The 14,660-nt window shown below is 39.8% G+C and overlaps 1 protein-coding gene across 9 annotated transcripts in view; it reads right to left on the bottom strand.

Moving 5' to 3' along the window:
* Positions 1–14,660, bottom strand: part of tenm3 (teneurin transmembrane protein 3) — a 288,258-nt gene that overhangs the window by 107,919 nt on the left and 165,679 nt on the right. For all 9 annotated transcript variants that reach the window (XM_085780218.1, XM_085780247.1, XM_085780226.1 and 6 more), the window contains one exon: positions 7,505–7,772. In XM_085780218.1, the coding sequence (XP_085636344.1) occupies positions 7,505–7,772 (268 nt within the window). The remainder of the gene's footprint in view (positions 1–7,504; positions 7,773–14,660) is intronic.

Genomic DNA, 14,660 nt, shown 5'->3' with positions numbered 1-14,660 from the left:
TGTATTGATAGACATATTCCGCTTTTTTTCTTGTTATTTACCACATTTTACACTTTACATATTTACTTTATTTTATCTACATATAAACATTGAAGGTTTGTTAAATTACATGGGTTGTGTTAATGCAACTATAACTACATAAGCTAGCTTAGGTAACCAAATTTCAAATTCTGGCAATTTGCTGAGGCCTTTGCGATGATTTATATTATATTTATATGTATTTCTATTTGTTTTCATAATGGATGTTTGTTTGGCAAAAATAAAAATGTGTAGTAAAATAAGTTCTTAAAAATGATCAATCCAATATCATTTGCTTTTGAGTTAAATTAATGCATCAGATTTTACAGTGCAGTAGACCAACATCATCTAACAACTTCTTAAAATTACAGGGCGATTGTTTTGTTTTACCAAAATCTGTCACCAAAAACTTTATGTTTACCAGAACTCTCCTATGATGAGTCATATGAGCTCTGCTAGTAATTAGCAGTGTCATCCTGAACACATCAAAAACAAAAATGAAACATGTGTTCCCTCAAAATGTAGCTTTAAATGGTTACAGTGGCATTTTGAAAATAAAGTCTGTCTATTTATTTTGCATGAAACAAAACAACTTTAATCAAAGAATAATAGTCATGGTATTTCCACACATGTGCATGCACACCCATACACACCATATTCATATCAATCCATCCGTAGTTGGCCGTTTAATATGAGCTGGAGACGTCCAGTTTTTTTAAGCCGCTGCACTGCAACATATCAAGACTGGGCCTCTCCAAAGGCAAACACACACTGGGGTGGTAGATAACACACTAACAACTCTATATGTGTTTCATGAGCATTTAAGTGCAAGCCAATTACAGCAGATACACAGAGTGAGGATAATCAAGTGTAAAATGACTGCAACCACAGCCTGCTTAGCTGAGAGTAGCATGTTGTCAACCATAACTAATCTGGTAGCCCGCTAATAATAACAGCCCTTCAAATGCACTATTCTACAACCTGCATTTACATTACATTAACACTACTTACACTGGGCCTTTTAAGTGTCTCAGACAATAGGAGTGACAGGAGGGGGCTATGGTTCCTGTTTGAATGTGTGTGTGTTGAAGTGTGACATAAAATAACAATAGGGAAGTCATAGGCATGTTGGGAATCCTCGGGAAGACAATTACTGTGACTAATGTGTGGATAGTAGCTGTTGGATATACTGTAGCTGGCATGTCCAACACTGTGACAATGGCCAGTGAACAGCAGCCTTATCCATACAAACCCACATACAGCCACTGCCAACTACAGTATAAAAGCTTCATTTTAATTTACATATCACCTTTGAATAGCTTTTCTCTCTATGTCTAAAACCACACCAACACCCACACAGACAATTAAAAAGAACTGTTTGGACATAGCGCTGGGCCGTAAAGTATACCCGTAAAGCTGGGTTTCCACAGAATCAACTATCTTTTTTTCTTTCTTTTTTTTACCGCAACATAGTTCATGTCATGATAACTTCTGTATTTTGACTATTCAGACTTCCATAGCCCATAGTTCTCTTTGTTTGATATGTCAAGAGAATTTTGGTTAAGTAACCATGGACAGCTCCTATCTGCCCCCACCCCAACACCTGAGGATGGCCACAATGCAAAAAAAAAAAAAATACCACATGCAAATAGTATCTCCAGCTACTCTCCAATATTCAATAAAACCTTACCAAAAATGTGACACCTATTTATTTTTTATGAATAAAATGCTACATGTATTGACAGCAGCAGAAACACTGGGAAACAGATGGGGTGGATGTCAGAGGTACAAAACATTCAACTTTAACTGAAGTCACAGAATTTTTTCTGTCTTAAACAAACCATGATGTTTCCCCAAGAGCTGCGATTATATGAATGTAACCAATCAAATATAATGATGATTTTCTCTCCACATGAATTTGTTTTGGTGGAAAACAAATACTATATCGTCTGTGAATAATTTAATGATGTGTTTAGCATGTTCTCGCAACTGGCGAAATACATGAATCAAGTCATTGTTATAAGAAAAAAAAACTATTCCTTGCATAATGATATTTCCTATAAGACATATTTTCACCTGAAATTTTGTTGTATAGAAATATAATCTAATATAATACTCTCTGAGAGACAGCAGTCCATGCGCGTGCGTGTGTGTGTGATTGACATCAACACTTGCTCAATCCAGTGACCAGTGGTGTTGGGTGTCCTGTAATGTAACAGGTGGGTGCACATAAATCTGTGAGAGTGTGTGTGTGTGTGTCTGAGTATGCAACATTTGGCTTTTAAAGAGTGTTTGTAGAGATTACCGCCTCTAAATGAGGACATTCACACTCTCCTGTCACATTTCACCCCATCCCTACCTAACTAAGCATAATAAGTGCCAATACAAGCTGTTTCTTGGTCTCTTCTTGTTTGCTTTGAAGTTTGAAGTTCTGTCTCTGTCAAAATCAGTTGTAGGTACAAAACAGCACAAAGTGGAACTGAAATTGAATAAAAAATCTGTGTCGGTGTTCAAAATTATACAAAAAAGACATCTATTTCATTTGTCTTCTGAAGCAGTGTGTTCTATCAGTTTTGAAAAAATGTAATTGCCATAAGAAAAGTCGAGGCTGTGCAAAGCACTCGATCCCTCAATTTCTCCAGAAAAATGTCACAAGCACAGAGAAAATGTGTCAAACACATATTCCTTTTCATTGTCTCATTCTGAATACATTTTACTTTCAAACTATCTGTATTTTTCTCCCCTCTCACTGGAAAGCTTCATCTGAGAGCATTTCAATAGATGATATTCAATGGGTTTGTGGGATGTGGAGCACAGTGGAGGATAAAGTATATGTGTTTTGGCAAAAACATGGAAGCTTGAAATGAACTGTCCATTCGTCACTACATATTTGACATGATATGTCCTAGGATACTGTATATCTTTTACAAAAGAGAGAAGTAAAAATGGCCAGCAATGCATGTACGTATAGACCTGTAATTTTTTATCTGCTCTGCCATTATGGAGATAATGTGAAACATTCAAAGTACTAGTGAGGTGTCTGTTGAAAATATACCTGGGCTGGGGTGATGTTGATGGGTGGGAGTCAAGAAAATCATAAAACATTCCTGCTGCATTAAAATGCTGTTGACAATGTGCCTGCAGCACCCGTTCTACTCGCGGCATGAAACAGCCACACAGAGCTGCCGTTAGTTACCATAGTGATCTGGTTTAGTGTGAGCCTCCATTGTGAGGCCGAAAAGCCAGGTTTAGACCCCATCTGCAGGTCATTAACTCATTAATCTCAGCATTAATCAGCCCTGCTTGCAACGAGACTGTCACTCTGATGTGATTTGTTTAATCTGAAGCACATACGTACGTATAGAGCAGCGCTCCCTGTGAGCTCACAGCTACACGCTCCTCTATCAATAAAGCACAAAGGAAAAACAATTGCCTTCTATCACCGGGGGAGTGTCAGATTAAATTATAGCATGGAGCAATTTATCACTCAACATCACATATGCTAAGGAGCTGATCTGGAGAACACCTTCACCCCAGGCATTAAACATTAAATGCACAAGCACTCAACAGAAGAGCAGCCAATGGACATAAACAGACAGGGGAGATAACGGAGGAGAGAGGCAGAGAACAGAGTGGAAATAGTATGTAGGGTAAAGGTATGTGCCAGTTGGTTAATGTTTTGACTGCAAAGATTGACTATAGAGTCTATATGATACCATGACTGTTTGACACACACACACACACACACACACACACACACACACACACACACGCACGCACACACACACAGAAAGAGAGCCCTCAAAGCATCATCTTTCAAAATTCAGCCCACCCCCACTGAGTGTGGCATGTATGACGGTATGTGAAAGAAATAGTAAATCTCTCCCTTTGCCCTCTCTCTCTCTCTTTCTCTCTCTCTCTCGCACACACACACACACACACACACACACTGAAACAGACTTGCAGATAAAACATGTTGCGAGGTCTTCAGGAGACGGGTTGAGAAAAAAACTCTCTCAGCTCTCGGGGTGGAGCTGAAAAATAAATGCTGTGTGACCTGGAGGCTCTCCCTGCATGGCAAATCAAACACATACATCCTCTGCTGGACGCTGCGGTCAGCACTCCTTCTCTGTCCTGCAGACAGAGAAATCCCACATCTATAGGGCTCAAGCACTACTGTGTTTGGTTGGTCTGTCCTTCACACCTTCCTTTCCTCCTTTCTAAATTCATGTGTAAATATACTAAATTATTCACCATGATAATTACATGATGCTAATCATCTGTTCAGACCTGGTGTTAACTTTAATTGGACAAGCCTAGGTCTCCACATGTGTCTCTAGTGACCACTTGTGATCTGATCACGCTTCCCTGCTGTAAATGCAAATAAATATGTGTGTTTTTAGCTAGTCTGTGTGTTTATTGGAGGGAGAGAGAGAGAGGAGAGAGAGAGCGAGAGAGAGAGAGAGAGAGAGAGAGAGAGAGAGAAGGAAGGCCTGAACGAATCAATGTGCTGCTCACAGCTCTACAGTGGAATCAGGTTTTATCCATTTGAAAGAGTAAAATATTGTCGGATCAGTGTGAAGCTGTGGTTGAGTTGTTGGCAGAGGATGTCCTTCGCTGTGGCCTAGGACACATTTTGTGTTCACACTGTTATGATAAAAGAATGTGGCCATGCAGGTCTGCACAGGGCCTGACTGGGACTATATTCGTAGTTTCAGCAAATGCCTAAGAAAGAATCGTCTATGTGAGGAGTAACAACATCAGCTGACTTTTTTATGCTGACAGTAGCTACAATGGAAATTCTTTGTAATTACCATAACATCGACACAGAGGGAGATCAATGGGTTAATAAAATGTTGGGTATCAACATGAGGGCTGCTGTTTGTTTCCTGCTGATAGCTTATGTAGAGCAGCTTTCTTTTTAACCAGCACGATGGGCACTAAAACTAATTTATTGTTACTATGACAACGAAGGTCCCCTAACCTTCACAAAATAGGTATTTTACCCAGAGCCTCCATGTTTTCTCAACTTAAACCAAACAAATTGCCATCTCTACCGAACTCTGACCTACTTGTTTTTATGCCCAAACCAAATCTAATTATTTTGCACACCTCCATGTCTGTGTATCAGGAGTGCTGTGAGACCAGAGATCAGAAAATGCTTAGATGGTGCTGCACTGAATTGATCGCCAATGTGTTTTTTGTTTTTTTTCTCCACACTTTGACCCACTGACACCTACTGTAATAACAGATAGATGAGCAGCGGTCTTTACCCTCATACTGTGTTGTTAATGCCTGGATATTTTCTTCTGTGAGTGTCCCAAACAAGGTCTAATTTTATTTTTGATTTTAAAAAAAAGTTACCACCCAAGTTACCTAATCTACCTCCATCTAATCCAGTTCTACATACCCGGTCCGGTCCTCACAGTTAGAGACTTATATTCAACTTACAATTAACATGTATATGTGCAGATTCTCAGGTTGTCCAGATCATGGTTATTCAAGAAACGTTTAAATGTGGGCAACTCCGCCCACATGTAAACGAAAAAGAGTGTAAACGTGAGCAAACATTATACACACAAATGTCTCCAACCAACCAGCACATTCTAAATGGCCAATAAAAAGGCACCACACTATGTCCTACTGATAAATGAAGAAATCTCTGTTTTTCACTCAAACAACTTCTGTTTTTTTGATGAGCTGTTCTTGAGAAGCTACAGTACCTTCATTACATACCCTAACCTGAACCTTAAAACAAAACCAAAGCCCTCAGAAAACCTCAAAAAGCAGCACTTACCCATGCAGACCTCAATTAAAGTCCCTGCTGGGATTTAAGAACAAAGCACACACACTCACACACACACACACACACACACACACACACACACACACACACACACACACACACACACACACACACACACGCACACACAGGACACACACAAACTCACACGGTTACAAAGACAGACATGTAGTGTGCATCACTCTGTGTCACGCTCCTTTTCTCTGGATGAGAGACATTAATGAGAGCAGGAAAGTGAGTGAGGAGGGAGTGAAAGAGGGAGTGTGATGTACAGAGGGTCAAGGCTAAAGTTGCACCCATAAATTGTGTGTGTGTGTGTGTGTGGGCAGCAGAGGGACAATGGGCCTTTATACAGTCGCCAGCATGATGTTACACTCTGCTGGAGAGAACAGATTATCACTAAATATCAGGCTATCAGAGTGAATATCAGAGAACAGTGTGTGGGGCTCGACAAAGAAAAGGGCTACAAATCACCAAGTGAATGGGGATTCAGGGTTCAAATTATACAATAAAACCCATGTCACAGTTGGAGAGAAAGAGACACTGACCTCTGTGTGTTTTCTAGGGTCCTTTGAGAGGACAAGTGCGATTACAACTCCCAACTTCTAGGAAAGTGAAAGTCTTCCATGAAGATGCTGGTTTAGTGTATATTTGGATTCACAGTCAGACACAAGCATCACGTTCAGAGAAATCTATAAAGGTCAGCTGTATCTCTTTTGTCTGAACTGCAGATTATTTTTTGTGATTTGCTGCAGACGGATTAAAGAAACATGGTCCCATGTTTGGGAGCAGATTAAGCAATTTTTCAAAAATGCTTATAGTCTTGTTTTCAATAAACAAGCAAAAAATATTTGCCCCTCTTCCTGAATTCTTACTTTTTTGCATATTTGTCAGACTAAAATTTTTCAGATTATTAAAACCATTTTAATATTAGACAAAGATAACCCAAGTAAATATACAATTTCATCTGTTGCCTTTCGTTCTATTGAAGTGAGCTCTTGGTTCAACAGGTTTGGCAGTGATCAGGTCTGGGTGTGGATAAGTCTGTGAAATTAAACTCAGCTTTCCAAAAATTTTGGTTTAACACAGTTACGGTAGTTTATGATTGAACAAAACTGCATTTTATATTTACTTGGATTATCTTTGTAGAATAATAAAATTAATTTAATGATATGAAACATTTGAAGGTTCAGTGTGTAATATGGCAGTAAAACCGTGATATCTATCATTCAGATTCTAGTTTGCAGCGCTCACTCACTCACTCACAAAACATTAGGGATGTATAAATAAATATGAATTAACTGTATCCCTTTTGGGTCTGGTGAGAGAGGGGAAACCTGGTCTGTAAATTTTAGAAGAAGTCACGATGGCTTCTCTTTTGAAAACTTCAGAGCTTTAGAGCTCAGAACTTTCAGTTTCAGTTTGGCGGGCATGGCGCGTTTCGAAATATAATGTGTCACATTGATTTGTTTGTGATTTGACATAATATTAACATCATTTCTGTCTTGATACTCTAGCATGGTGAGTGAACCAGGATGGAGAAGAAGCATGCTGCTTGAGAACACTTGTGTTGCAGAAATCAATTACCACAATAAGTCACTTTTTTGCCCCCTAGTGCCAAGTACAGTAATGCCCAGTGCCAAATGGCATAGGCAGATACACAGCTAGTTAAAGTCAACATACCTTGTTTCCAGAGGCACATTGCTACCCAGCACCCAGCTGTCTTGCAGCGGGACGCTCTCGGGGGGTGTGGTCTGCAGCTCGGCTGGTGACTGGCCGGCCACAGGGGCCGGGCTTCCAGTAGGAGGGGTTAGCTGCCGCGTTGAATTCAGGGACTGGCCAGCGTGGTGCGTCGAGCCAAGAGATTGGTTCAGAGCCGTTATCGAGGGCTGCTGGCGGTGAGGCGGGGGCACAGGAGGCAAGGTGGAGCCGTGGTGATTGGATTGTTGCTCTGTAAACAGAAAAGAAGCATGGTTAGAATGATGTCAATGTCTTTTTCTTGCATTTATTGGAAAGGAAGAGCAGGATTTGCTTCATGCAAAGAATAAAGTGCAGAGATAATGGTTTGAGTTTAAAAAGACAAGGCAAATCCAACACAAATAAGAACTAATTATTCTTGTCTTTGCATATTTATATAAATGGTTGTCTCTCACATTGCAAATACTTTTTGTGGAGTTTCCAGGTGGATTTAGTTGTAGAGCCTTTTTATAATGAACTCTATTAGTGCACCTTCAAATTTGGATCAGACGTAGCAGGAGAATTCAGTCACATCCCAACTTAGATCAGACACCATCAATGTCTCTCACCGTGTCATCTGCAGAAACACAGAGCTGATTGACTATCACAGACTTTTATTGCTCATCAAAGTAAGCCTGAATTCCAGTGGTGCTGTAATTTGCTAAACTAACTACATTTGACCTGTTGAGATGAAATCAGTGATTCTTTCTGAGCATCTTCAGATAAGTCAGGCCTGAGGCTACAGATGGACACAGAAAATGCAGAGGAAGATCAATTGCAGAACTTGACTCTCAAAGTGGCAATGAGAATCAATGTAAAATTGTACAAAAAAGCTGACATAGTGCACTGTATGTGTAGAGAGAGATTTTTTGAATGTCCGTCCTTGAGATCAGTCATAGTTATAAATATGAAATATTAAGTTCTGTTCTGTGAGTGGTTGTTCTACAAGTGAATAATGGTCTCTTAGCTTGGGCTTCAAGTCTTTTCTGTTTTTCTCCAAATCCCATTTTAATTTGCATTAACACTGGCAAAGTTCACACACGTTGTCACTTACTCTTTTCATTTCCTCTCTGCTATATTTCAGTTAAGCCCTGAGGCGCCTCTCCCCAGAGCAAACATCCAGCAGCAGTGTGCATGTGTTCAGTACTGTGTTTTTCTTGTTACCCACGGTGTCAGATGTGATTCAAGCACAATGTGTGTATCACAGTGATGAAGGAATTCAATGAAAATCATCGAATTGCTATTATGTTACTACTGTTGAGAAACATCTTGATATTGTTGAATGTGCGAGGTTTTTGTGGTACAGGTCGGTCAAGGCTGGTGAGAACTGTAACCCTATGCTGCGCTCGTCTCAGCCAGGCTGAATACTGATCAGTGATTGGCCTTCACAAAACCCTGCTTTGTTTTTGTAAAAACATTTGCTCAACGTTGACCTGGCTTCAACTTCTCCTTGCTGCTTTCTTTCTCTGTGCTTTTCAGCTCCTCGTCTGTCCTTAGGGTGCTCTGAAGGAAATGAATGACAACGCTGGTATTTGATTTGCATAAAGAGTATCACGTCTCTATTTCCCAGCCCTGCTGTTTTTCATTCTCCACTAGCCTCACTAGAAAAAGTAAAGAGAGGATATATATAATATATACATATGTTAATCTATGTACAGTATAAATTAACAATTGTTCCACATATGTAGACCTTAAACGCTGGACGCTAAATGCCAAACACATACACCACAGAGTGCTGTCGACCACTGATACAAAAATAAATAAAAGAAAATCTCAATATGAGGGAGATTTATCTCGCTGACAGACAAAGAGCTGTATCAGTGCACCATATGTATTCACTCATACCCATGAATGTGTCAGGATCAACTCCCTAATAGATCTTCCCAAAGATCTCTGATATGTGTGTTTGATATCATGAAACCTAATGTCAGAATGTGTGTGTGCAAACCCTTAAAAAGAGTGTCGAATTTGGATATACAGGCATGTGTGTGAATTCATATAAAAAAATGTCTCTAAACCACTAAAGCAAAAGAGATATGCATGAACCAGCTCTACCCTTATGGCACACATTAATTCATACTATAGAAAGGTTACAATAAGTTTTCAATTGAAATTTCCATTACAGTGAGTAAGCATGAATGAACTCATACACATCTGCAAAACAGTTTCCTCATCAATGCACTTCACAAAGATATGTCAACTAAAATATACCGAGGAATAAAAACCACATTACAGATTTTATAGCATGTTGTTTCACTTGGCCCACAGTCTGGGGGCTCTGCGTTGAGAAAATCACCACTAAAGTAAATCACACTGGATTATTCCCGTTTTAGAGTCTGGGAGCATGATTCATGTCAGGAGAGAAAAACCTCATTAAAAGTGAAAATGGTCCATATCCCGTGTTTTTCCTGTGTGTTATTGAGGACCTGATCATGTTGTGGATGTCAGGCGTCGCAGCCTGCTGGGTCAGCTTCTGTGCCCCACCAAGTGACACCCAGCCGGGGCGAGATGCCTCAGACAGCGACCTCAGTCAGACTGGCTCCAGTTCACCCTGGACAGTGACAGTGATGGCTGTCACACAGCGACAACTGCTCACAACTCAAAGCCAGTCCACTGACGGCCATTCAGACGGCGTGTTCTTTGTGATGTGAGAGGATAGAGAGGGTGTTTATGGTTGCACATGTTTCTTCAGCTGACAAACAGAAGATTTCTGCCTCATGAATTACCCTGACTCCAATAACCCAGAAGTGTTAAAAATAGGACAGCTAAATCGCTGTTGTTGTTTTCTTTTCTAAACCAGCCAGGAAGGAGCCACACACGGCCTTTAGATGTTTTGTGAAAATGGCCCCAGAAGTGTTACATAAATCCTTCACTGTCGAAAAATTAGCATGGTCTCTAAATGGTGTCTTGTCTGATTTGTATCCTCGAGTGGCGTCGACAGCAGCCACTGGTCATGGTTTTCAGAGTCATTATGCAATTTAGTAAGTGATGATGTGCAGATTTAATAACTGCAGATGGAATGATTATCCTTCCAGTATGTGGAGGAGAAATTGATGTGCAGTAAACTGTAATCTACATATGTTATGGATAAGGTCAGTAAAACATTCAAGGGCATTTAAAACACAACATAATGAAACACACTGTCAACAGACGGTGTGAGCAGACCCTCCTATCAGCACACTCTGAATCAAACCATGACATGGAGGAGGAAGGACTGCTGTTGCATTCCACCTCAAAGAAGACAGCTTGCTTAGTGAGTGAGTGAATATTAACTGCTCATGCAAGTCAATAACATTAATGTTATTTATTGAACATCACAAACTCACTGCCTGCATCATGTGAATGTGGTGACTGACACAGCAGCACACGTGTGTTGTGTTGTGTTGTGTTGTGTTGTGTTGTTGTGTTGACACAGGCTACGTCTCTACTGCATTGCTGTTGACAAAGCTCTGTCTCTCTAACAGACTTTGTACTGTAGGTTTACACCAATGTTAAATTCCTTTTCATCATTAATTATTGGTGATTTGTGTGTGACAGAAAACAGCAGTGTTTTGACATGCAGCTATAATGATTAAAAAAAACCATTCATTTTTTTCACATTGGTTTCATTTTAAGATTTAACCTTTAACCAAAAATTTCAAGTTCATGCAATGTTACTGGTACAGTATGATGCCAATATAACATCAAAAGGTCTTTTCTTTGTCTATTCTTCTTGGGTCATGTGTGAAAGATGATACCCAGTTTGATCACACAAAGCAGACATAAGCGAACCCAAGACTTCCCACAGTCAAAACATACACATGACACATCCAGTGTGTTCTTTGATCATGAATGTTTGCTCCTCCAGTATTAAAAAATATTATTCCAAGTTTTAAAAGGGCTTTGGACCAGAGGTATTAGTCAAGAAAACAGAATGCTTTCAAACTTATGAAAACACACACGGGAAAGCTGAACAGCCCAACCAGTAGCTATCCAATTAATTTGTTTTGAATATTTCCAGGCTTCAACCAGAGCTGCTGTGGCAGCTAAAGCAGCAAGAGATGGTCAGAAAGGGATAGTTGCAGCTAATGAAGGGAGGGATGTGATAGAGCAAGAGAACAACAGCAGCACAAATAAGTGTGGGCTACCGGTATTTGCAGTGGAGCACCATATATAGAGTATTGTTAATGATTAATTCAAAAGGAGTTTAATTCAGAGTCAACTATAGGAAGCACAATAATCAGGGTTATAAAAATCCAATGAAAAACAAACAAACAATTGTCTTTTAAAGCCGAGATTTGATTCCTGTAGGACCTGAGCTGTTATCCTTGATGAATGAATTCAACGAGCAGCTGGAATAGATGAAGCAAACAGCCCCCTATAATCATGACACACACATAAACACACAGGCTCGGCACTGCTGAGATTCATTTTGGAATTTTGAGTAAAATTCATTACCTGAAGGTATGTGGCCAAATAAGGTTTTCAAATTAATTCCCCCTCCCTCAGTCAAGAAAATCCTCGGACAATCAGTGTTGTAGAGAGACGTTGCAGCCTCTCAGGAGAAACACAAAAAATACACCCAGCTTTTTTACTACCCCAATTTTGTGATTATACACACACACACACACACACACACACACAATTTGCTGGTAGCTGAATAGAAATTGTGAAAGAAATCAAATCTATTTATTGTGGATACCTGAATGACTATTGGTCAGCTTAGATGGTCCTTAATCAAAACAATCAATTATTTATCAAATCCATCAACTTTCTGTACAGTCAGTATATGACTTTACTGTATATATATAAAAAAAGAACATAAATATCCTCACACTGACAATCACAGCTGGCAGCCTCTCAGTGCACACAAGAGCTGGGTATTGCCACTGATTTCCTGAATCGATTTGATTCCTGATTCAATTAGACTCAATATTGATTCAGTCAAAGATATTTACGTTACAATATCAATTTTGCTTGGATATGAATGACTGAGGATTCTCCTAATACTAATACCTAATACTGTAAATGTTCCCCTAACCTGGTGAATTATTAAAATGTTTATATGGATCCAAATCAGTTAAATGAATGCACTTGCTACCAGTTTTGACAGGCATCCCAACAAGGCATGTGCAGTGTTACAGTAACATATAGCCCATTGTCTAAGGTGTGGGGTGTTTGTTTTCGCGCCCGCACACGGTAAAGTTAATTGAGCCCTTTAAAATGTTACAAAACAAAACTTCATGTTCCCACTGTAGGAAGTTTTCTTCTGTTATTTACTTGTATCGAGCCAATGAGAAGTTGAACTGGGAACGTTCACTCAGTCAGAAGTGTAAAAGCTGTAGTCCAGGCAGGGCTCCGGCGAAGCTAACCGGCTAAGCTATGAAAAAGCATTTATCTCCAGCTGCACGAGCATAATTCACAACTGTAACAGACTGAGTCACATCATGTTTTCGTGTAAACGCACACACAGTTGAACAAACTGACCAAAGAGTTAAGGATAAATGAGAGAATGTTTTCATATTTACTTTCTTCATGTTCACTGCATAACTCAGTGACCAGTTTATTTGTTTTTTATCAGCTCCCTGCATGATGTATGGAAAACTGCAGATTTTAATATATCACCTCAATCAAAAGGACCATGTGACCTCATCTCATTGTGACAGCTTCAAACATCCTTAGATCAAACTCGGGTTTTAGGAATGATATGGCAGTATTCAATTAACTGAAGAGCTGATGACTGTTAAATGGGGGTTGGTCATAAACATCTCACAAGATATTTTTTTGAGGAATGTAAATTACCTATCATGGACAGTATTTCTCTATTTACTCATTCTGCCTAAAGGTATTCAAATCTATCAGAATGATTTTAGTCAAGGTACCACCTTCCGTTTGTTTGCCAATTAATGGTCTAGTGGGCGTCATTGTTGTTGTTGTCTGCCACAAGCGTCTTAATTGAGTTTAAAGACACAATTTACATAACTTTTAAATCATGGTTGTATTTATACTGTCCAGGGTACAATGTGGACGGGTCGTCAGTCCATCACATTCAACATCCACCTATTCTTTATGTGTTTGGACCTGTGGGAGAAAGCTGGATTACCCGTAGGCCCCAGGCCTAGGAATCAAACCCAGAAACTGGGAACACATTAAAAGCACCAGTCAATGATACAAATGTGATGTCCCACTCGGATAATTATTATCTAAATGTGAGATGATCATCTAACTGTGGTGTCCTGTGATTGCTCTGTAGGCACACTGCCTTTGGCAATTTACGTGCTTCAGTCTGACGCTCTGTCTTCTTCTATATCAGTCTGTGTGTCCACTGCTCTGTCTGTTCACGCACAGCTCGTTCTTCTCCTTCCCCGTCGCTACCTTCCCTTGCTCACTCTGGCCTTTTCATAACCCATGTCAAACGTTATATATTTATGTCATCCGTGTTCCATGCTTTTGCCTTTGTCCTCATCTCAGACTTGAGTGTACATTCAGAGGTTCAAGGGTTCTCGCAATGGTTTCTAAATAAAGCAACTAAAATGTGTTTTGTTGTGGGTATCTTAGACAATGGTTGAAAAAGTATCACAAAAGTGAAAGTCAAATACTGTCATATATTCAAAGTATATATATGTAAAAAGTAATGGTGAACATAAATAAACTGAATGAGAAAGGCCAGTCGAAGTCAGGTCAGTATTTGTGTTAAACTCCGTCACTGTTGACAGAAAATTGAACAAGGAGAGAAGAAAAGAGGGCACAGAAAGAACAGGAGGTGACACAGGAAGTCAATTAAAAGTTTCAGAAGCAGCAACAATGGTCAACAGAGATTAGATGAGGTGGAGAGGAACAACAGACTGTAAGAGGGGCACAGCAAGAGACAGGGGCAGACAGAAAGAAACAGGGATATACACAGATGTTAGCACTGAGCGATACCGGAGACAAAAAAAAAAGAAAAAAAGAGAGGAGAGAATAGATCCTGGAAAAAGTAGAAGACTCATCGACATAGTGAAAAAGGTCAGTAGAAGAGTTAAGACCCGTGGTTCTTGAAGCGTGAAAACTCATTCCACCTCTGGACTCCTGGCAAGGAGAAGGGCGTGAGGCGGGCCTCCCTCCCAAGCCCAGAGCTGCCTTT

Source organism: Trachurus japonicus, chromosome 1 (assembly GCF_045865225.1).
Source record: "Trachurus japonicus isolate A0001 chromosome 1, Traja_1.0".
Classification (NCBI taxonomy): Eukaryota; Metazoa; Chordata; class Actinopteri; order Carangiformes; family Carangidae; genus Trachurus; species Trachurus japonicus.
This window is presented reverse-complemented; position numbering and strand designations above follow the sequence as displayed.